The sequence below is a fragment of the Schistosoma mansoni genome, chromosome 1, assembly GCF_000237925.1.
Source record: "Schistosoma mansoni strain Puerto Rico chromosome 1, complete genome".
Classification (NCBI taxonomy): Eukaryota; Metazoa; Platyhelminthes; class Trematoda; order Strigeidida; family Schistosomatidae; genus Schistosoma; species Schistosoma mansoni.
This window is the reverse complement of record NC_031495.1, coordinates 15,740,528-15,764,837: the sequence shown is the minus strand read 5'-3', so window position 1 is coordinate 15,764,837 and position 24,310 is coordinate 15,740,528. Positions and strand designations below refer to the sequence as shown.

Below are 24,310 nucleotides of genomic sequence, written 5' to 3'. Positions count from 1 at the left end.
TAAACAAAGTCAATCACGAATAGAATGATTGACGAAATCAATCTAGTGTGCAGTATATATCAGTTTATTGACACGTGCGGAGAAAAGTCAAAACGAGATCACTAGTTCAATAACAGTTTCAGCAATAAGTAAGAATCGATAGTAGACTGGGTTGCAGATCATGTTCAATTTATGCAATACCTATTTGAAATAGTGAAGTCAGCTAAATTAAGAATACCAATAAACATCGTTGTAAAGGGCCAAAAAAATATATGCAAATAATTTAGGATGACACAGCGATCTAACTTCAATGACTAATAAAAAATTATTGAGATAGAAAATTTATGAAGATTGTTCATTTGCCCGATAATAACTAATTTTGAGACGTAAATGCTGGATTTTTGGTGAGAAGCTGTGACCAATGGAGTTCAAAAATGTAAGGTATGAAGAAATTACCGACAGTGAAATAGAATGATGGTGGTACAATATTAAGAATTGATTGAAGTAAGAAATATCAAGCATTGAACGCCTACTCAGTGATCTGAAGGTTATCCACTGGCTGTGACATTTGAGGATCCTGGATTCAACCTCTCCTTAGATCATAGAGGCGTACTTCTGAGGAGTCCCATACTAAGAGTAAACAACTGATCAAGGCTCCCTGATCTCCAATGGTTACTCAACTAAGGTCGATCCATGATGCAAACTATGAAATCCATTAAAATAAATCATCTAAAAAGCGTTGAGAATTCACTTATGTTTCGCATGATGCGGACTAGGCAAGAATAATGACATTATTAATTATCTGAATTTGGTGAAATATGTTCAAAATCATTGTTGTAAACACTAAAACTATGATGAAAACATTTATCAACGATTAATGAAAACAAAACTTCGAGTAAACTGTAATAGAAAACTAAGTTTTTGATGAAGGTATTAGTGGAGTGGACATAGTAGTGTAAAGCACAGTACCATAATATGTAAGAGGAATGTATGTATTGTGAGAAGTTGTTAAGTACTCATATAATATATTATACACAGTCGTCAATCTCCCATTTTTGCATCTCTCAGTGTTCTACCATCTGAACTGCATTCTCGTCTGATCTTCAAATGTTCCACCAACGCCGTGCTTTCGATAAGATGAAACTCTTCACTTCATCTGACTATTGTAGTAACTTCGACTCACGTTCCGCTACACACTACTTACAAACAATCTAATGAGTAGCGTCCACCATAGTAGTGAAAAGGTGTGGTGATAAACAATAATTAAAGCTTTTAGCTACCGGGATCATATCTTACGAATCATAAATCGATCTGATTCAACATGAAGTCTAAATGTACTGAACCTACTACAATTACTACCTGAAAAAAAAACCCAAGGAAGATCATTTTTACGAGTTGTACAGTGAAATAAAATAACTTTCAACACTGTTAGATGCTTTTCAACATCCGAAGTATTTACCTATTCAAAAAAAAGTACTACCATAACTTATTTACTTCTAATTCTAACAAATTCAATGGGAAAACTAAAATGCTTTCAAATGTATGCATTTCAAAACTACATACATAAGTTTATGCACGATGATTAGAGTTATTGAACACAACTATACCACATATTATTATCATTATTATAACTGTATATATTCCAAGATTTATAGACAGGAAAAGTTAAACTAATATGAAAATAAACGAATTGTTGCCAGCCATGGTTCAGATTTCTTTTGAAGACAAAAATGTTTCATTTACCCTGAGCGCATGCACACACATATATCTACAGTCAGACAGTTGAAGAACAGTGTTCCGATGCAAAGAAAAGTCAAGAACTTGGAAAAAAGGGGAAAAACAGAAAGTATTTATTCAAAGAAACAGTTAAATTAAACAACACACAAAAAAGATTAATATCCCTCTTAGACTTATTGTATCGCAAGCATTGTGAACAAGGAGGAACATGTGTGGTATAAGTGGTACAGTTGTTATCTCTTATCATCATCAACAGCACTGAGAAATTCATATATATATATATAGATCATGTCAAATTTTTTAATATTTTGATGAAATAGAGGAAAGACAAATAAGAAGCGAGAGATAACAACTGATGAAAATCGGAACATTGAACAGAATAGCTTTTGTTTAAAAGAAATTTAGTAATAAATAAAACATTTATTTTACTCTTTAAATACGAAAAAACGACTTATATGTTGAATATATATTCATCCCTAATAGCGTACCTTATTTCTTTTAAGAAATCATCGCTTGTTATCACGGATACTGTGCAACTAAGCATACATGTAGCCCTAACCCCCTTCAGTAGAGAGAATAGAGGAAGTGATAAAGAAGACTTTTCATCTGTTTATATAAGAGTATAGCAGCAATTGCTTAATAACCATCCTATTAACTAAACACCTTATCTTCTACTTTGCTATTCCTTTCTTTGAGCGCGGAAAGGGGAATTAAGGAGGAACAAATGTTATATACACTGAAAATTACCTCAAGCACATGGATGGTACCGAAAATGTTCAATATATTCACATATATTGTAAAGAGTCCATCAATTAATGTAATTTAGTGTGATAGACATAGATATTAACATCAGGACTTTTCATTTGACTTATTATTACCCGTCAATTGAATACACAACTCACTCTCACTCACTAATCAGCATAAAAACTTATGAAAACTAACTACTACTACTATTAAGATGCTACTTATTTGCTGATTTTGTATCTTGATTAAAGTCAGTTAATTAAATTTGGAACAGTAACTTGTTCATTAGTTGCATTAAGTTACTAGGCCAAAGGTTACACAAACAACATGTTGGTTTCATTGCACACTGTTTACATATTACATAACATGATAATGTTAACTAAGTGTATTCCCGTTAATTTACATACAACATCTAAATAAGAATGATTAATTATATAAATTGTAGTTTACTTTAAAACCAGCGGTACTACATGCACACTACACGGCTACAACAACACTACAATTGACGAGGTCAACTGTCATACAAGGGAATTCATTAGCATATTGAAATGAATTTGTTAAATATCCGACGAACAAAACAACTTTACCAAACAAAATGATGACATGAGGAAAGAAATTTGATTAAGAGATTATTTTGCAATGCAGACGTATCTACTGACAGAATCATAGTGATTGGATTTATTAATAACTAACTATTTGTAAACAGTCAATAATTAAGTAGTATGAAGATTGATGAGAGTAGTGAATACAAATGAATATGAAAGAAAATCGTCGATCGATAAGTACTTTTTCGATGTTATAAAGCTATGCCTGGAGCTTAAAAAAAGATGTTACCACGTGAACTACTATTACGACTACCACCGCTCTTGCTATCAATAATAATATGTAAATTGGGGGCGCCAATAGCTTAACAGTAAATTGTGAGATAATATCATCACCATTAAACCTTTTACAAGAATTTTGATTAACTGATGTAGTGAAAATGTAAAATCTAATGTTTAAGTAAATACAAAATACTCGATTCTATAGTTCTGAAAGTGTGAAGTTATCATTTCAATGACAGATATTATCTTTTGTTGATTACCATGATCAAATAAAAGAACTTCTAGTATTCAGACAAACATTTTACTAACCAATTAATTAGCTGTTGCTACACGGTTAGATATTCCCTTTCGTTATAGATCAACATGAAATAAAACAGAACACTTGATGAAAAAGGACATATTTAAGCACTAATTATCCATGTGAAATATACACTAAATAACGATGTACAAGTCAATCACACGCAATGTGGAATCTGATATAAATATATATCGACTCAAATGATTGTGTCTTACGTCAGCAAAATAAGAAGGAATTTAAAAAGATGGAAAGCAGATGAGAAAAGAAATTAGCCATTGAAAAACGTACAAGTTATCCAAAAAATTGCAAGTGTCGAATACATTACGACAAAAAAGTGAAGAGGATGAGAATTGGATACTACTGAAGTGAAAACAGAAGGAGATCCCCACAGTATTTGAAGGATTTCATGATATGATATTCAAGATCTACCATTAGTAGGGGTTAATAGAAGCTCACTTGTGAAAAAAAAACTAGAGAAACATAATAGATATATTTGGCGAAAGAAGTAGGGGTCAAGAGATAAATAGAGATAATAGCTAACTAATTTTAAGGGAGTTTACACTATGAAGGGTTCAGTTTGAAAATTAATTGTAAAAAGAATTCAGAAGCAGTGAACAGATAGTTCGACTTGAGATATCATTATCATTACTGAAGATGATTAACGGATGTTTATTTCTACTCGTCTTCGACTTAGTGTGTGAGAGCGAACCTTAAAACTTGGCAAATTTCTTAGAGGGTGACTTGTATTAGGTGGCTGTAAGTAGTCAATAAGAAACACAGAACTTGGGTTTAATGTTAATTCATACTTGTCAACACAGCATGCCTGTCATCGTGAGGGAACTGATATTCTTTAGTGGATTGGGACCTGGATTATCCAGTTTTACAATCTGAGACACTACGATTGAGCTATTCGGACCACGACTGAACTCATTTAGGAATGAGATAGTTACAATTAACTAATCACTGAGTAGTGATCAGTATTACATTTGCCCAGTCTTTTAACACTGATTGAATTTGTACAACGGAAATATTCGCGTACAAAGCTTTCAGAAATGTGACATTTTTAAAAAAACTTAGCATCCCATAAAGATTATGGAGTTTGGGAGAGGTTGAACTGGTAAAGAGAGATAAGCAACAATATACATATTAAGAATCTACTAGTAAAGTGCATAGAATTCGATAAAGGAATAAAACTCAACAAAATTATATACTTTATTAGTTCCCTACGGATAGTTTTCACGTGACTCTACTCATCCATCATGCACAGGTTCACGTATTCGGGATTTTGAGCTATATATTTATTTATTGTGTGATGGCATTTAGTGATACTACCCAGGTGTTCAGACAAGGTAAAATGGAGCAGTGTGAGAGTTTATGACTTACAAATAGGACTCCGAGTATGTCTGAATACGCAAAGACACAGCAATCCCCTTACATATATCATTCAAATAAACAGAGATAACAACTTTAGAAAAAGCCTATTAGAAACGAAAACAATCGTAAGGTGTCAATGTATTAAAAAAACAAAAGAAAAATATTCTGGTATCAAAAATTGTAATCAATAACAAATGATTGTAAATGTTACATAGATAACAGAACGAGAGATTAATTAATTATTGCAGTCAGTCGAAAAAACACTTTGAAATGTATAAAACTACTGTCTCTTTAATTTGTTGCTGTTTCCATTTTAATCCAGTTAGATGGAATGATGGTCGAGCGAAGGCGTTGTTTACATAAAGACAAGGCAACAATAAATGATGGCTATAACGATGACGATGATGATGAATAACGATAAATAAATTACACATTTGACCTTAAAAAAATTGGGCCAGGACAGGCTAGTTGGCATCTGACCTGATAGTATAACCAACCCCTTACTAACTTATAATACACATCATAATTCATTCAAAAAGCTATGAAAAGTGAAATAAACAAAAAAAACAACTAACTAAACTAGACAATATGACAGGTTTGACAATAAAGGATAAGTTTATTAGTATTGATATAAGCAGCTTATGAAGTAGAAATATTCACCTGGTATAAATATTGTTTTGTTTTGAGATGATATTATTGAAAGAGGCTAAACAAAATTTAATGAGCATCACTAACATTCAACTATTTTCTTTTTAAATCAGATTTGATTAAATATCGTTGATATGAGGTTAATCCTCTAAGTATCTCCAATTAGACTATGATGGTGGCGGTTAAAAGAGAGGAATATGCGAAGATAAGGCATTTTATATTTTTATCTTATTTTCATGTCACAAATTAAATTGATCACTAGACAAACTGTTGCTATAGGTTACGTCATAAAACTAGAATCCGTTGTTCTCTTCACTGCACTCTCTATCTACTTAACTGCATTTTAGTTTCAGTTACTCAGATTCTACATTACATACAGGTTACTGTTTTAGTGGTCTGATCAGATGTCTAGGTCATTATCGATTTCCTAACTATGGAGATGTTGTAATAAGTCTTCCCGGTTTTAGATTTATTTGAACTAAATAATTGTGAATCTTGACTATGTACTTGCATGTAGGTATTATGAAAGACCTACAGCCTGTCGCAATGTTAAACACAAGAAAACTCAAATAGAAACACGGATACTATTGTTGGCATATTTTCCTTTTAATCTATCCATTGAAGAAACGAGAAACGGTGACATGTAATCTCATATATGATAGATAGAATAAAGTATTTGTAGCAGATGGACTGATGGAAAATTTCCATGAATCAAGATGGAAGACAGATACTGATTGTCAATATGATTTATAAGATATGTCTTCGAGTAATTACTGGTTGAATGTTTGTTGCAATACTGCACAATTGCTGTCGAGAAGTCTTTACTGTAACAAAACTTATCGCATTGAATAAAGCTATTATTATTGTCACTATTATTATTATTAATATTATTATTATAGTAAAATAACTGATCAGTATGAAGTGGTATTCGATTGGGAAACAAAACAAATCGATTAACGAGGAACGAGTATCAATAACCAATATCAAATGATAAGCTGACACAAGATGATGTAAACGAGATGGATTATTAAGATAAAATCTTTTGAAAGCAGATATGAACGAGTCTGTATGTCTATGTGGATGTATGTGTACATAAATGACCAGGTGAACACAGAATCTAATAGTTTAAATTTCTTATTTTTTATATTACTATTCAAGGATAGAAGAAATAAAACAAGACTAAGACGAATATGGATGGAAATAATCACAACCCTTAAGTAGTTAAATAAACCCTAAATGTTTGTTTAGAACAATCGACTAAAGACAATACAAATTGTTTCCAGTCCCATGGGGTTATGGATGATTTATAAATAGATCAAATTTCAAGACAAGACGGAGAAATGAGACAACAATATACAAAAACAAAAAAACACATTTAAAGCGGTCTTTAATTGGAATAAATAACAGAATAGTTAAAATTTTTATATTAAAAAGGAACAATACAACAACTCAATTTGTCCCACCATACATAACTATCTTTCTTAATCGCTGAAAATTCATTCCACATAAATGATAGATGCAATGAATGGGAAATGGTCACTAGTGTTCAATGAATAAAGCATTTTAACCTTGGGTCAATTATTTATATTTTTCAAAGATAAATTAATATTTAAGATATGTTTGTTTGCTAGCTGAAACACAAATAGATTGAAAAGGAGGAAAGGACAAAACAGGAAAATATTTCCTTACTCCCAGTATGATTCGATTATAGAAGTATGAAATAATGAATGTTCACTGTTTTCAAGATAAATAAATAAAGAAGTGGAATAACTTGAATAAAAATGAGACATAATATAATATAGAAGTGACAGTGAAGCAGAAGATATATATATATATATATATATTGAGTATTCCGCATACATCATGTTTATTATTTTGCCCCGAATAAATTTAATAATCATCATGTCCGCAGGTAATGCTTTTTATATTTTATATATAAGACAGACAAATGACAGTTGAACTAAGCTTACAAAATAAAGTTTACCTAATGGACAAAGGACTTATAACTTATGGGACGGAACAATGAAAATTCAAAGTTCTGAAGAAAAAAATAAGACTGGAGAGAGAGAGCAGTTAATATTAGTGTTTGATGATTAGATAGCAAGTATGTGGGATTTACGCGTAGTTCACAATTGATGATGGCTCGCTCAATAGTTACAGTTGTAAAATAATAAATTGTAATTACAGTGCACTGAAAAGATAGATGTATCCTTTATCTTGGTAGATACGTTTACTTTCAGTTTATACGTTCGAAATGTATTTGGAAATTCAAGAGCTAAACAAATCACCGGCCTAATGAATTGAGTTTCTGGTAAAATTTCATCAACGATTTAATCACGTTGATTGATATTAGCAAAAACATGTCATTCCCAGCGATGTGACGATTATACCCATAGGACATGGAATAGACAGTATATTATAATCTACTATTTTGAAACATAAGCTTCTGACAAACAGATGTGGCGACTATGCTACATGTTTGACAGATGAGATCATGGACATGTGATTAACCGATCAGAGGTAGTCGTCAAGATACCCTCAACCTACGTTTCTTACTAGTTAATACTCGTCCGTAAAAGGTATTTGTGACCGTGAGGGAACTCATAAACCCTGAAGCACTAGAACCTGTGTTACATGGCTGTACAGACTTAGATATCAAATGGAGTTATTCAAATCATGAAAGACAATCAAAATATAATCGCCTCAATTCATACGATCATTTCACAGCTCATATATTCCAGCTTACTAAAAATAAATGATAAACATGTTTATTTCTAATTGGAGTTTAAAAATATTATTAAAATTACTACCTCTTCGTATAAATAATTTTAGTCGAATAATCGTAAATGTACAATTAAAACAATAAAATGAACTCAAATATGAGATGATCAGATGGAATCAGAGAATATTACGCCAATTATTTTATTTTTATTAATATTGGATTGTGAATAACAGTATAACTAAGTATGCTATTGATGTAGACCGTTCAGGGTGTATATACACCAATGGAACCTTAATTAATGTTGACATTAGTAGGGCAGTCTATGCTCCTCCACGAGGATTAACAGACGTAAGTAACATATTAATATAATTTCTGTTTTCATATTTTCATCTTTCTTGGATGAACCGTTCACTTTAATGATTACAAGTGTCTGTCTAGTAAAATGCGTAGTTGTTACACATAAAATGCACAATCTAATGTTGTCTACATATCCAGATATATGGATAAGATCGACATTGGGTTTTTCATAGACCTTATAAAAAAGAGCACTCATTTATTTTTGTTGTGTAGGTATGTTCTGTTTGTCCGTAAAAAGAGAAAAGATTCTTTTCAAAGTAGAACAAGTTAGAATTGTTATATTTTATATGCGACATATGAAGTAACACACGGACAAAGTGTTACAGATAATCAAGATCTATATAAATAAGAAGGCATATATAAAAGAATGCTCTTGGAAATCAATGAGTATGTGTATTGTGAAATACTTAACATTGCTTATTCTATTATCCAAAAAAATCCACACCGAGATCAATAATGAAGGGGATGGGAACAAAAGAAATTTATTCCTTACTTGATCACTTTGACTAATAGTTATAAACTACATGAATTCAGTAAAATGATGGGCTTTGGAAAAAATAAGGAAGAAAACTTTGAACAACTTTGGAGGAGGAAAAAAAGAGAAAGAGACAAAACAATGAAAGGTTTTCATTGCCAGATAGAATTTTTAACTTCATTCCCTAACATTTACGATAGATAGGATGTTTTTTGTTAAAAACAAAATACCAAGTTCGTTCAACACAAGGAGTATAATTATTATCATCAAATTTTTTCACTTGACGACAACAACCAACCAAAAAGTGACGATCGTAGGAAAAAGTTAGATTACATACATATGAGAAGTGATTTGCTTATCTGCTAAAAATAGATGTTCTTGTCACGAACACCGATATTAACTGAAAACAATTGCTAGAAAACCTAGGAAGCATTTTACATCCTCTATTTGTCAATCAATAGTGACTTGTTTTAGGAAGGATAGTTGGAACTTCGAGTCGTATGTTGCGTATGATCTGTGAAATTATCTCATTCATAAAGCAAGATGTGTACCGGATGATGATATAAGATGATAGTTATGTTACTACCGAGAATGGAGTGATAGTGGAAGACTTGAATGATTAGATATTAATTCGGTGGGGTTGGAGATAAACTGCACGTTTCCAAGTCATTTAAGTGTAACATAGTCAGTAATTACGGTTATGTTTTCGTTTATTTAATCACTCAGTTGTAGATATTTTGGAATAATTTCTACTACAGAATTAATTGGAAGTATGAATTCCATTATTTTATAATTTCTCATCCATTATGACTGACTGCGCTAGACTTGACACGTCCGTAGCATGATGGAGTGATATTTTCGTCGTAGAAAACTATACATTTTTCATGTAAGCCAACAAAAATGACAAAGAACGGAATACACTTTCCTTCATGGATTACGACAGTGTAAATGTAAAACGCATTTTGGCTGATTGGTTTTGTGACGTTCAATTTCACCTACGACCAACTGCTTGTAGTAGTGATGATGACACAGCAACAGTAATGAGGAAACTCCCTTTGTTTAAAATGTCACATACATATCAGTATGACAGTCTCTAACCAAAACATTCTTTCAGTTACCTTGACCTTGATTCGATCAAGACAGTTGAGTCGGTTTAATTAGCAAAGGCTTTAGATCAGAATCTCAATCCACATGTTTTATCAAACTAATAAATCCCATTATAATAAAGGTAATAAAAATAGGATTTCCAGTTGAAACATTTGTGTGTAAATTAGGGCTTGTCGAGAGTTAAGATATGCACAAATCATGACATTAAAAAAAATCAACATATTAGTATGAGTGCGAACAGGCCTGTCAGTGTTATGTCACTACTGTGTTTAAAAAAAACTGTTCATATTGTTGAGAAAAGTGGCTACTAAAATTGATACATATAAGACCGGCTAAAATAATGAACTGATTCCTTTGTCGCATTCACATATAAATTGATCTGGCAAACAACGCATAGTATTACTATGGGACCTTTAGGATTTTAATTAAAAGATACGAAACATATGCTTAATTCATCACCAGAATTTTGATCACACGAACTAGTTAGATCACCATTTGTTTCCCATATAGAACAAATTATTTTGTATAAATATTTAAATTACCCGACATAAAAGAAAATGAGGAAGTATAGATTATATATTGTTTATTGAATGCAATACCAAGCACCAATGAATAATTGTTAGTCCTCACGAATTTAAAACTTAAATATAGAAAATTCTACGACAATCACTCTTCATGGGTTCTCTCTTTAAATCAGTATGTAGGGAAAATGCTCTGGTGAACAGGAGTAAAGCCTCATTAATCATTTTTGACCGGTTGAGTTATCGAAGTTATGAACGATATTAATGTTTACAGCTTAGTTTTGGATTTTAGTGAGGGGCAGAAAAGTCCTTAAAAAAGAAATCTCTTAGACCATAGAACAAGATTGGTTATAGATCCACATAAATGTACACACATTTTAAATGATCTTATCCAAAGAGCAACGAAAAAAACACGATCATATTGGTAGTAATATACTTACTTGATTCAAACCCCCACCTTCAGAGAAGAGAACTTTAATAAGTTTCAATGCACCAAAATCAATTTGAAGCCATTCATCTAATTCTTTATGAATTAATTTAGCTGGACACCAAGCACCAGAAATTTCTTCTTTCGAAGCAAACACTACAAAACTAAACATGAACAACAAAATACAATGAAAATGAGAGAAAAAAGATTTACGAAATGAGTTTTACTTCCAAACATAACCCTTCTTCACGTTAACCAAATGATAGTCAATTATAATAATGAATTATTAAAAGATTATTACAGTTAATCACCGTTAAAACATTCTTGAAAGATAAATGAACTGAAAGTTAGTTTTATTTGAACTGTAGCTCGAACAAAAATGAGAGCATACGTATTATATTACCTCGTTATATATTAAAATGATTACGGGTCAATTGGCAATTATTATAAGCTAGTTATTATCAAATACATCCGTTTGATTTATGTTCTCGTCAAAGATGGATTTATTCATACATTTGTCCAAGACATTCAAATTACGAAGAAAATAAACAGAATAAAAATTATTTCTCTATGACACAGTAACCTATTTATGATATATCATAATAATGTAATAAACACTTATATTCTGACTAGCATAAGACAATTCGAAATACTTAAAATAGAATTTGTGGAAATTGTAGTGATTTTAATAGTTGAATTCATGAGTTGATATGAGATAGACCAAAATTAAAAACCTGGAAGCACTGGACGGCCATTTCGTCCTAGTATGGGACTCCTCGGCAGTGGGTATTCACGATCCCACACGCCAGAAAAATTCGAGGTGTTGTATTATATAATGTGAGAATTCGATAAATACCTTGGTAAATAATTAAATTTTAGGTTGGTCATATCTTTTAAATAATAACTGGTTTCCCGCTGTTGTCTCATTCCTGTTTAACAGATTCATTTTTTAGTCAACTAAGAGAAGTTCCCTTAAGAGTGGTTCAAAAAAGTATTTAAAATTGTTACGAAAAGAGATGATACATGAAGCGCTACAAAATAGATCAAGTATTAATAATACTATGGATAAATAGAAGATTAAACACATACTATTTATATGTCAATTATTTTAGTAATGGAAATTTTTCCAATAAACTAGTATACTGTATAGATGGAAAGTGCACCTTAGAAAAATGACACTCGTCAGATTTTAATTGAACGATATCTCCTCTATAAAACATGATTACAAGGCATTACTAAATACATCGTTTTCGGTTTCATTGGTACACTACTGAATTCTTAAACTTAATTGAATCACACGACATTTTGATATCTAGTATAATCGTGAGACAGTTATTCAATGGGTCTATAAATGACGGTCGTTGAAATCCTTGTCACTAATACAGTGTCAAAAGTACAGAAAATGTTTTGTATCATACTTCCTCACACTAAATAAACACGACTAATAAACAAACATCATATTACTTTTCACAATCCAAATTACATTTACGTAGAGGATAGAAAGCACGACAAACTACTTAGTACTGGTGTTACTTACTGCAATTTTCAAACATTTTTAATATTCTGCTATTTCCACATAAACAGAAGCCTAACAAGCATCTTAGTAAAACTGTTGTCATACTGTCAACCATGATAATTTTGTACTTATAAACTATCCTTTTTCATACATTCAATTGACAACTGAATAATCCATGTTGAGCACTAGTAACAAATTGAATGTGCTTTACACAAAATAGATCTCTTGATGTATTTTAGCATCTTTCAGCTGTTACATTCCCGATGGCAAAAAGTTGTCTGGAGAAAAAAAAACTTTGTTGTCTACGCATACTAGTATTTGTTATTACAATAAAAAGTATTCTCAGCACATATGAAAATTGACAACTGTAGATACTCCTCCATAGTTATTAGTAAAAGTAATCGTGTTGCGTAACAGTTAGATAGCTGAAGATGACTGTGTTAATGATGAGAGGAAACCTCAAGAACAACTTAGAAATCACTTTGAAAATTTCAAATTATTTTTACAAGTTAACAGTTTCATACCGATGCCCACTGTCTAAGATTTGCAGAAAGATTTAGCTCATCCAACTCTATTTAAAAGGTAGTCTCTTGCGCACGCCTACCTTCATAGTGAAACTAATAGTTGTGCCATGAAGTTACTTGTTTTCTGTACGCGTATACGCATCCAAAAACTATTAACCTAGTTTTGGTTGGATGTAAAGTTCATATGAATTTCATACACATACACGCAAACCCTCAGAACGATATTTTTAGACAGTGGAAGTCTGAACAACAACAATATGGACTAATTGACAGTGAGGAGTCATCATCAGACATCGTAATCTGGACCAACAAAATTAAAATAATACGATATAGATATAAAATGATAAGAAAGCGTGGAGGGCAAGGAGATAAATAAAAGTGTGAATAACACCACTATTAACAAGTGAATTTTTAAAAAAAATTTAGATAAACATCAGCATACATTGTAACTTTCCTTTCTAAAAATAACGAAGCACAAGGTGGATAGGGAAAAACACAAGAGAATAACCACATCAACACTTTTTAAGTTACCATCGCCCTACCACTTACTCTGGGGTTTTACATACATTTTAATTCACTGGTATAACTATCATAGTTTCATACTAATGAAGAGTAAGTGGGATAGTATTGAATAAGAAAATAATTACTAATGCGTAGAAATTGATACGTTGCTTAGATAGAGTAAGCAATAACTGTTGTAACGCAAACATCCGGAGGAGACTAAAATTACTATTTTGTTGTTCACATTTTTTCTTATTCTCTGAAATACAATGTGTGTGTGAAGGCGTGAAACAAATTAAATAGTATTTCATTATATGACATATTTATCAGATGCTATACATCTTACGTATATAGGCTAAAAGGCAAACATATATATATATATATATATATATATATATATATACATAAACAGATAGACAGAAAGTGCAAATAAGCTGAGCACCAGAATGAAGAACAATGGATGGCAAAGATAAGAAACTTACAAAGTGAAAATCATTTTTGTCTGAAGAAGAGCAGTGTAAACAGGATCTTATATTGTGTTGTCAGTCAGATGGCCACACCTAATAACCATCGAGGTTAACTTTTGTGACCTATGTCTCATAATTATGACTAGTAGATCCACTCACAACAATTAAACAAGTATCTATTTTAGGTGAGAAAGAATATAATCAACTTGGATAAATATGAAGAATATTTTAAAAGAAATGTAACTATCATGAACAGGTGCTTATGTACTCAATTTTAAAATCTTAAGGTGAGGCAGTATTTATAATACAGACTGCACTAACAGTGGTCTTATATAAACAAATACGACGATACGATGTTTGATGAAAATGATTTTATAGTTTACATCACTGACTGACCTGAGTTAGGTAGCCAGGTTATGAGTTCGATTCCCGATGACGTCACAAATGTGAACTGATATGTTCCAAACTGATATAAAGCACCTGTTCATCACTTTTCCGTTTTTAATGATTCTCTAACTAAGGTCAGTTCGTGATGCTAACTATGAAATCCAAACATGAGGCCATCAAAGCATTGAAGGATGGTTGTGCAGTATCGTCAACTGAAGCTATAAAATATAAATAATTAGATTTTGACTCAGCGGTCCGAAGGATAAGCCATCGGCTTGAAGCCTGGAGGTTTTAGGTTCTATTCCCCGTATGGTCGTGGAAATCTATTGAGAAAGATTTCAATACAAGATCGAAACAGCTCTCCAGTGCTTCCTTGTTTTAAATAGTTGTCTAACTAAAGTCAATTTGTGATGTAAACGGTAGACTCAGATTGTTTAAGAAGCAAGGAAACCTGCCAATCGACCAAAAGCATTGACAACAGACGTACTCATTTTAAGGAGAGATTATTTCCTTAGCAAAAACATTAAAACCCCATAAAACTTAGATATCTGTATAAGTGAAAACTAGTTAGAAATCAGGAGATTTGAAGTTTTCTCGATCAAGAATTTAACAATCATAATAACACAAGTGCTGAGTTCAAACAATTACTGGAAGGTCAATGACCTCACTTGATTTTATGAAGGCCAAATATACATTGTGGCTATATACCAGCTCTTTAATGGAGATCATGGCTAGTCAGCCATCTTGTAAAACCACCTTCAGTCGAAAGTTAGGAAACATTTTATCCCAATGTAACACATGAGATCAAGGAAGAACGACTCAGGCGAGATGTCTACAATGGTCTATGAAATTATAAGATATATGTGTACATTTCAATCGCATACCTACTTAATGATCAACGATTTACATGTACAATATCAATCATATAACATGTTTAATTGAATAAACATTAATATAAATCATGAAAACAGATGAACAGGTTCTCAATAGGCAATGTGCAGTGTTTCACTGGACAAAAATGTCGAGACTGTTTATTACTATTCAAGAGAAACAAACTTGTAACGATTAATTTACTACTCTCAAAAATAGAACCATTACTATCAACAAAATACATCCATAAATAAGTTTTACATGAAGAAAACATCGACTTATAGTGTTTTAACTAACAATTCAGATATCAATTAATCTTTTCAAGAACCCAGTTAAATACTTTGTACTCTATTGTTTCCTAATATTTGAAAAACAAACAAAACAGAAAAGAAATGGTTCACAAGAAAATGTGACTACTTGACAAAACCTTAGGAGAATGCACGCATAAGGAATAGATCATATGATGATATTGAATGGCGCCCATTTCACTTTAGAGTCGGAAACAATGAAAAAATATAAATGTTCATTTATCATCATCAATATTGCGACAGTAAATTTTAAAAAAAAACGCGCTATTATGATTAAGTATGTATATACATATTGACATTTGAATAACAAGAATTGAACAATAATGTTTATTTAGATGAATTAAAGGCTTATTATTTTTTGTTGAGTAGAAATAGGATGTGAACGCATGTCTCAGATGAAAAATGACAAAAGTTATTGGACTATATAAAAAATTTAGGATACAATAAAGGATATGGTTACAATGTGTACAAAATTATACTTACCGAACGACTAGGCGTATCAATATACATACTTCTGATCATAAATAGGTAGATAATATCATTGAACAATTAACTAATGAAGTGGAAGGGACAACGCCGACATCAATTCTAACTTCTATGGATTTCCTTCATCATATATATATATATATATATATAATTGGTATTTAAGTAGTATTAAACATTATATACTGTGTATTTGGGGAACGACAATGTAAAATATTCGCAGTAGATTTATTTAGACAGTACTAAATACTCAAATATGATAGATTTACTTCTCTTACAAAAATAAAATCAGGAAAAGTCAAAGAATAATGAGACATCAATAAATCAGAGCGTATAATTGTTTTATAGTGAAATAGTTACTTTTACACATTAATGATTTGTATGATTTCAAAAATTATACATTTCTATATGTTGTCACATGTCTAACATGATCGTCATTATACTAACTCACAAATATGTGGATTAATCTATTATATATAGGGATAATTCCACATTTGAAATGCTGTCTCGAAATCATTGCCCTAGGAATATTCGGCGAGACCATAATTTATGAACGAACCAATCAAATATAAGATAACAGGTCATGAATTTTGGCGCGAAATTAATTCATCCATTTAGCCTAATAACCTTTTGGCATTTTAGCTTATGTCAGTTCTTGATGAAAACCCTAAATTTAATTCCTCACACTGGTTTATAGCCCTCATTTAATCCTAGTTAGTAGGTGAGCATTCTGAGGGTCACTTTAGCGTCGCTCAAAGGTCGTCCACGAATTATAGTCTCATCGAATATTCAAACTGATAGTCCACTTCTATTCATCACCCCCGACCGTAGAGCTGCTACTTTAACGTAGTGGTCGAGTTTGTCTGTCAGAATGACCTAATCGAACTATGTTGGCTGGAACATTGGTTTCTTTAGGTCAAATCATTGTCAGATATAATTGTTAACTAGATACAAAGCTTAACTGTTAATAAGGAAAGTATGGGTATATTGGACAAGCAATTGTAGAAAATGTTAGAATAGAAAATGAAGATCATGATTGTTGGTAATTTATGAAGATAAAGTGCTGTGTATGACTAATCTGTTTTTCTACAAAATTTTTGGTTAGATTTTCATGTTTAAAGTGCTTGTAAAGCTGAGTGTGTAACAAACCCTCATGCTTTAGTCGATACTATCTGATAGGAATTACTGATAAACTCTATAACGTCGATGACAGATCTGAGTGGAAAATTTAACTTTACAGTAATTAATAAAACAATATTTAATTATTGCTCGTTGTCTGTTACTAAGACGCTAACTTTTTCCGTGATACCTACTGACTAAACCAAGTTTGTACGATGTTCCTGGATAAAGTTGATTTATTTGCTTGTATGACGTAGACATCAGAGATAATGAAAATTTCAAGACCGATGATACAAGATTAATTTTAAAGGAGATTATGGAACTTCCATAGACAGTTCTGCATATCGATCAGAAAATAAAAATAAAAACGCAATTAGGACACATTTAATTTTGGTGAGATCAACTAATCAGAACAAATTAACCAGACAATTGACAACTATGTATACATTTCATTGCCAATATTGTATTTTCGCTAACAAATAAAGGTCAAACTCCATTATTATCAGAATACATACCAATTTTTTTTACAGAAAAGTTAACACAAAGTGTAAAACAGTTCCAATAATTGCGTTAGGCCAATTTGATCCGAAACATTCAAACACTATAAATAAGTAAATAACCGTGATAAGTGACTTATTATTTTGGGTGTATGTACACCTTTAGCCAAAATTAGAAAGACATACTTAAATTATACAGTGGTATCTAAATGCTCTAGGTTAGCTGAAACCCAATTGTCAATATGTGTGTTATAGAGTCAAACAAGAATTTAATTCAGTCATTTTTTTCAAGTAATCCTGGATGATAAATGTAGTTCATTGCATTTCTTCGTATCCTCCTCTTACACCAATCTATTTTTAAGGTTTCAGTATTATAAATTCATTAAAAATACATAAAACTAACTAGTATAAATACTATTAGTATTATACAGTAAAATATTCAAAAGAGGAGAAAGTCAACAGTTCATCAGAAAGGATAAGTATGTAATAAATGCAACAATTAATGACTGTCGCTGGTTACTACTGATTAGATAAATATTCTTCCAGATTGCTTCCAACCACTTAAAAGTAAATAATAATACAAAGTAATCCCAAGCCATGCAATTTACTGGATCATTGTATAAATGCATATATAAACATACAGAATCATTCATCAAAAGTCAATATATTTTTAATAGTAATAACAATAGCCACCTTTTTTATCATTGAACTAAACTGATAAAATTAACGGATTATCCATTTGACTATAATAAACTTTTACGATGATGATAATGATGGGAATGAGTTTTGTTATTTAACATCACAGATTGTTACCCAATGAAAATGTATCCAAAACAGATCTGTCATAGAGTAATAACCAATACCATAATGACACTTAGTTGAAACTGATTGATCGAGTTACAATGGGATCACTAGTCCACGTAAGTCGATTATTTGTTGTACTATTTGATGGTGAGTTGTTGGAGGCTTTAGACAAGGATTTTACGCTAGTTAGCATTCATTGAAACATTTGTCTGCGATCGTCAGAGGACCGGTAATTTCGATGGTGTTTGGACCAATGTCAAACATTGTTATGGTCAGATAGGATACTATTGAACTATTAGACTCCTCAAATGTATTTTTGATAGGACGGGAGAGTCTAGACATATTACGTACCCATTCTCGCACACCATCTTAAGATCAGAAACTACATGTGAAATGTGACATCGGGAGAACTTTATTATGCACGCATTCAACATCGCAGCCTACATGATAATGTCTAGATCAGAATGACAAATGTATATATGCCAATGGTTTACACACTTAACTACTTAGTTTTCCAATGGAAGCTTTCCAGTCATTTCTCATTTGCATACCTGGTTTAACAGGATATACAAAGGCGTGTAAATCTGAGTTGGACGTCGCATATCGTTAAGACTAATGGTACGTATTGGATACTTATTAATAAATATGTGAACTCTATATAAAAAGAATCGTAAATCAGTAATATGAAAGCAAGAAATACTATAGAAATACTAAATTAAAATTTGTGTGAAAAGACAAATTTTACTAGAAGTACTGTAGTTGATTAAGATTGAACATGAATATTTTCACCGCAGAATACTACTTATAGTATGAAAATTTTCTAAAAAGGGTTCGTACATACTGTTATGTGTGGTAATTAGAGTCTGATACTGATTTACAAGCTTCCTATATCCAAAAAAACTTGTTACGTGGATGATAAAACCAATGGTGAATTGGGAACTTTTATAGGCTAAACCAAATAGAATGTATATGCAGGACTCATTTATGAGTATAGGTTCCTTAAAAAACCAAGCCACATTTCCAACCAATAGTATAAATCTATTACTTCAAAAAGTTAAGTCAAATCTTGACTAATAACATGTATTCGTCAGCATCTCTTGTTTATCGTTTGGTTAATGACCAATTTATTCGGTGTATGATCGTCCTCTCCTGGAAAATAAGTCCACTTCTTTAGATTCAACTAGACGAACTGAGATGGAGCTACATTACATGCACTAAGTGATTTTTTACAGAATTGAAGAAATTCAATTTCCTATATATATATATATATATATATATATATATTCATTACAGTGTTAATTATTATTGTATGATAATTATCGGTATTTACAACTGATTAAGTTCGGGAAAACGATAAATTCATTATTCGGTCAAGATCAATACTTATCACAGTAGAATTTAATGTTCATTTTTATTTTATCAGTTCATTTACAAGATCCAAAGTAGTACATTTGATTTCCAGTCACACTATAAGTTCGATGGCTAGGAATACTACTTAATTGCCGGAGGCGGCCTTGAACCTGCAGCTTCGTAGTCGAAAGTAAAAAGCCCTAACCATTGAGCCAAAAACTTCTATGTGGTCTAGCCTGTAATCAACTAATGTGAATAAGTAGTTAGAAATGAAAAATCCCAATTACCATAAGTTATGCAAAGTAGTAATAGTTTGATGATATAGCTAAGACATTCACAATAAAAACAAACTAAATAAAATGTGGACAACAATAGCAATTTATACAATCACAATACAATTTAGATTTATATCATTTTTCCACTAATGAGAACCGAACTTGTAAGTGAACAGATCCATATTTAGAAATCGCACATATAACTTCCCAATTACCGGGCGGTAGTACGTGATTCAAATAAACTAAATAAAATGGCTTTGTATAGTTTTCTTTTATTTGAACGTACTTTATAATCAACATACGCCATACTGTCATGATATAATTTATGACTAAGAAGCGTTTATATTATCAATTAGTGAAAACCGTGAACCGTAGCTTGACAATCTCCCCAATTGAATCAAATCAATTCGGATTAGAGTAGTTAAATAATAATTTTATTGGCAAACTATGATCGTGAATTGAAGTTTTGCAAACTATCCTATAAATAGTTTCTAAGCCTGTTACTAGTGTCAAAACTTTGAAGAATAACCTTCAGAGTTCTTTCGAGAAACCCTGACCAGTGGGAATCAATAGCGTCAGATATGAGACAAGTATCACCAATGATAACGGGTGATGATCGCGCAACTGGGTAGTAACACTAACCATACACATACAAATCGTTTAGATCAGAAGTGAAGTAGACATAAGCCTTTAGTAAGAAAGTGAGTTACATAAAAACTTTTCGAATGGTAAGTGGTGTTGCCTCATGTTTGGTATTACTTATTAGGAAGTATAATCACACTGACTGAAGTTTTGACAGTGACGTCTCTTTTACGAAAACAATCAAAAAATGTATGAAAACATTTTCTTACTTTTTACATAAATTAAAGTGGATAGCCGACAACAACAATCCTATGTGACTAAATGATTTAATCATTTACAAGCAGTGGTATTAAAAACAGGAAAGGATTAAAATTCTCTCTACTTGTGACAAAAACAATAAAACAAATTAGCATGAAGTGACAGTAATACAATCTTATGGATAAAGAATAGACGAATATACCGAGAGAAGAAAATAAATAAATAAGAGTATCAAATGTCAAACGAAGAAATTTTCAGTAAAATAAACGACGGTTAGGGATGAAGTGAGATAGTTAATGGAATTGTATTCTTACATAGTCATGATTTCTATATTACACAATATATGATATGTATTAAAAAAAGCGATTATGAAGAACAATAAAGTAATTAATAATCCAAATGTGGAGCTGTTGAGGTGAAGTTTCAACCCTCCTTCATAATTCATTGTACACAACATCAATTATAATCCCATATTAGATGATTATCAGAATGTTTAAACAATATATTTGGTAAGCCGATTAGTGATTAGATCGGTAATAGAGACTATGACAGTTTAGGAGAATGATTTTATCGAGGAAGTAAAGTATCATTTAAAAAACTTCAAAGCAAAAAACAATTTTATACGATTGGTTAATATGGACATAGTCAAAAAGGTCTGACAACCTGATAGTATTTGTATTGTAAATATGCCATGAAGTGGAAGTGTATGCATCTCAGAAGTCTAAATACTTAATTGCCACACCAGAAACTTAAATTCACTTTATTCGTGTTTGTTAAATCTTTTTGAGCGACAACGATTGGATCCGAGGTAAAATATATGGTTTATAGGTCAATATAACTAATATAGCTAGTAGAGCATACTACTCTTGGTATTTCACAAAAATCCTCAAGTAGAACGAAGATGTGCAAATTCTACGACGCCCAGCATCGAATTTCATTCAGCCAGCGAGATGTAGAATTATGAGTTAAAACAATGAGAGTTGAGATAATTTGAACATAACACTTAACAAGAAAATCTTAGAAAATGCTCTGTTAAATATATCATATAGTAGTTTAAACCAGTTTCCACTGGCTAGATTTTTTTGTTTAATAGAAAAAACGTTTGCCCAATTTTAGATTAGATTATTCCATCAGACTACTTTACGTACATCAAAGTCTAACCTACTGAATATACATGAAATGTCATAGCACACACACACAACTTTAAAGTAAGCGATTAGAATTCAATCACATTAATAAGTTACAATACACTAAACAAACATTAACAAACAACCATACTAACAATATATACGTATTACACTGTAATCATCAGAGCAATTAAAGACTTGTGCTTCCTTTTAAATGCAACATTATTTTGGAGCTTTTGGTGACTTCAGATTGATTGCTAAGGTAACCAAGGCGCTATATATATATATATATATATATATATATATATATATATATATATATAATGGCATTCTATATGGATATCCGGATGGTAATATGTCAAATGACAGAAGCGTTTTAATAGTGTTCAATCTGGGTTGTTTTCTAAAGAAACGCTAAAAATCATAATCATAACAAACACTAATGGAGAGGAACAGGATATATCTATGTCAAACCTTACTTATCTATACAGCTTATATTTAAAGCAATCATTTTTATTCGAGACAAAATATTTCCAGAGTGAAAGATGATTTTTAAAAAAATATTTCTCCCATTTCTACAAAATACACTATTCAAGTATAACAGTATATAAGAATTTGGTTGTTCTTTTAATATTCGTAGATCAGAAAAGTAACTAGTGGTGCAGTTGATTATTTTACTAGCCTTTTTATGATTGGTTGAACATTGAACAATGATCAATCAATTGTAAATACCCTAGTCTTACAAACGGGTTAGTCAAAACCAGAATACCTCACTGATGTCTGAAAAATGTGAAGCTGGATGATATGGGTTCACACACTCCACACACGTACACAGAGTAATTAGCTCCCTCAAGATTCTAGATATGCCTTCATGATTAGTGCTAACTAGCAAGAAACCTAGATCCAGGGTTTTCGGCCAGGTACCTTCGACCAGCCAACAAATCAGGCTATTTTATTAAGCTTTATAAGTACAAAGTTGTGCCAGTGGTAACAACAAAATTGTACAATTTTCCTCCAACCATTTTTAGATCAAAATTAAATAAAGCGGTTAGTAAATAAGTATAATTTATTGAAATGTGCCTTCAATTTCTTTCATGTTCAACAACAACAAAAAGAAGTGGGACAAACAAAATCATGGATTATTCCGTTTGATTACACAAAGAGGTGAACATAGAGGCGACAATACTATCTTGGCAACACTCAAATCAAGACAACTAACTAGGTGTAAAATATGAGAAAATCCGGGTCAGTGTTAAGAAAAGGTGAGAAAATGAAAACACATGTTGTTACGAAAACCCTTCCATGAGAAAGATATCGCTGTTGCGCATTCCCCCACTCCCTTTTTATACTGTCTCCCATCTCCAGTGGTCTATTTATCATTAAAGAAAATTAGAGTAAAAAATACTTGCGCAAATATGAAACAAGAAAAGCTTACTTGTCTAATATGTGAAACAATCCAGAAAATTGTTTGACGCCATAAAAACATGAAGACAATTTATGATTTATAGGATATGAGTAGAGAGAAGAATGTCGATTATTTTTCGGATGTATATTTGTTTTTTTCTTATTTCCATGATACAGGAGACTGATTATTAGTCGACCGATATTCACTAAACATTGTTCATGAGCATATTAGTAAGTGAATAACACTAATCTATTCCTTTTAAACAAAGAAACCCGATATTCAGACTACTTACTAAGCAAATGAGTTGAGGACAAGGAATACATAAATATCTAGATTAAAGCTACAGCATAGAGCACTGACTGTGCTAGTAACGGTGTGGCGTGTACTACTGATGTCGACAGATATAAGTAGTATGTATCGTCATAGAAAGTGAAATATCTGGAGGCAGAAGGTTAGGAAGATCGAAGAAAAGAGAACGGGAACAGAGAATGATCGGTTTGGAAACAAAGGAACAATGAAGTCTGAGACGATTGACTGATATTTTGCAAATGGAGTATTTACTGTATGGTTCTCAGGTTTCACTAAGAGATTCTGTAATTTTGTGTTGAAACACATTTGGTTGTC

The 24,310-nt window shown here is 31.6% G+C and overlaps 1 protein-coding gene across 1 annotated transcript in view; it reads right to left on the bottom strand.

Moving 5' to 3' along the window:
* Nucleotides 1-24,310, bottom strand: part of Smp_133250 (putative discoidin domain receptor) — a gene marked incomplete at its 3' end in the record, with an annotated part of 88,566 nt that overhangs the window by 42,671 nt on the left and 21,585 nt on the right. The window contains exon 3 of the mRNA XM_018793423.1: nt 11,227-11,377. Coding sequence (XP_018647937.1) covers nt 11,227-11,377 — 151 coding nt within the window. The remainder of the gene's footprint in view (nt 1-11,226; nt 11,378-24,310) is intronic.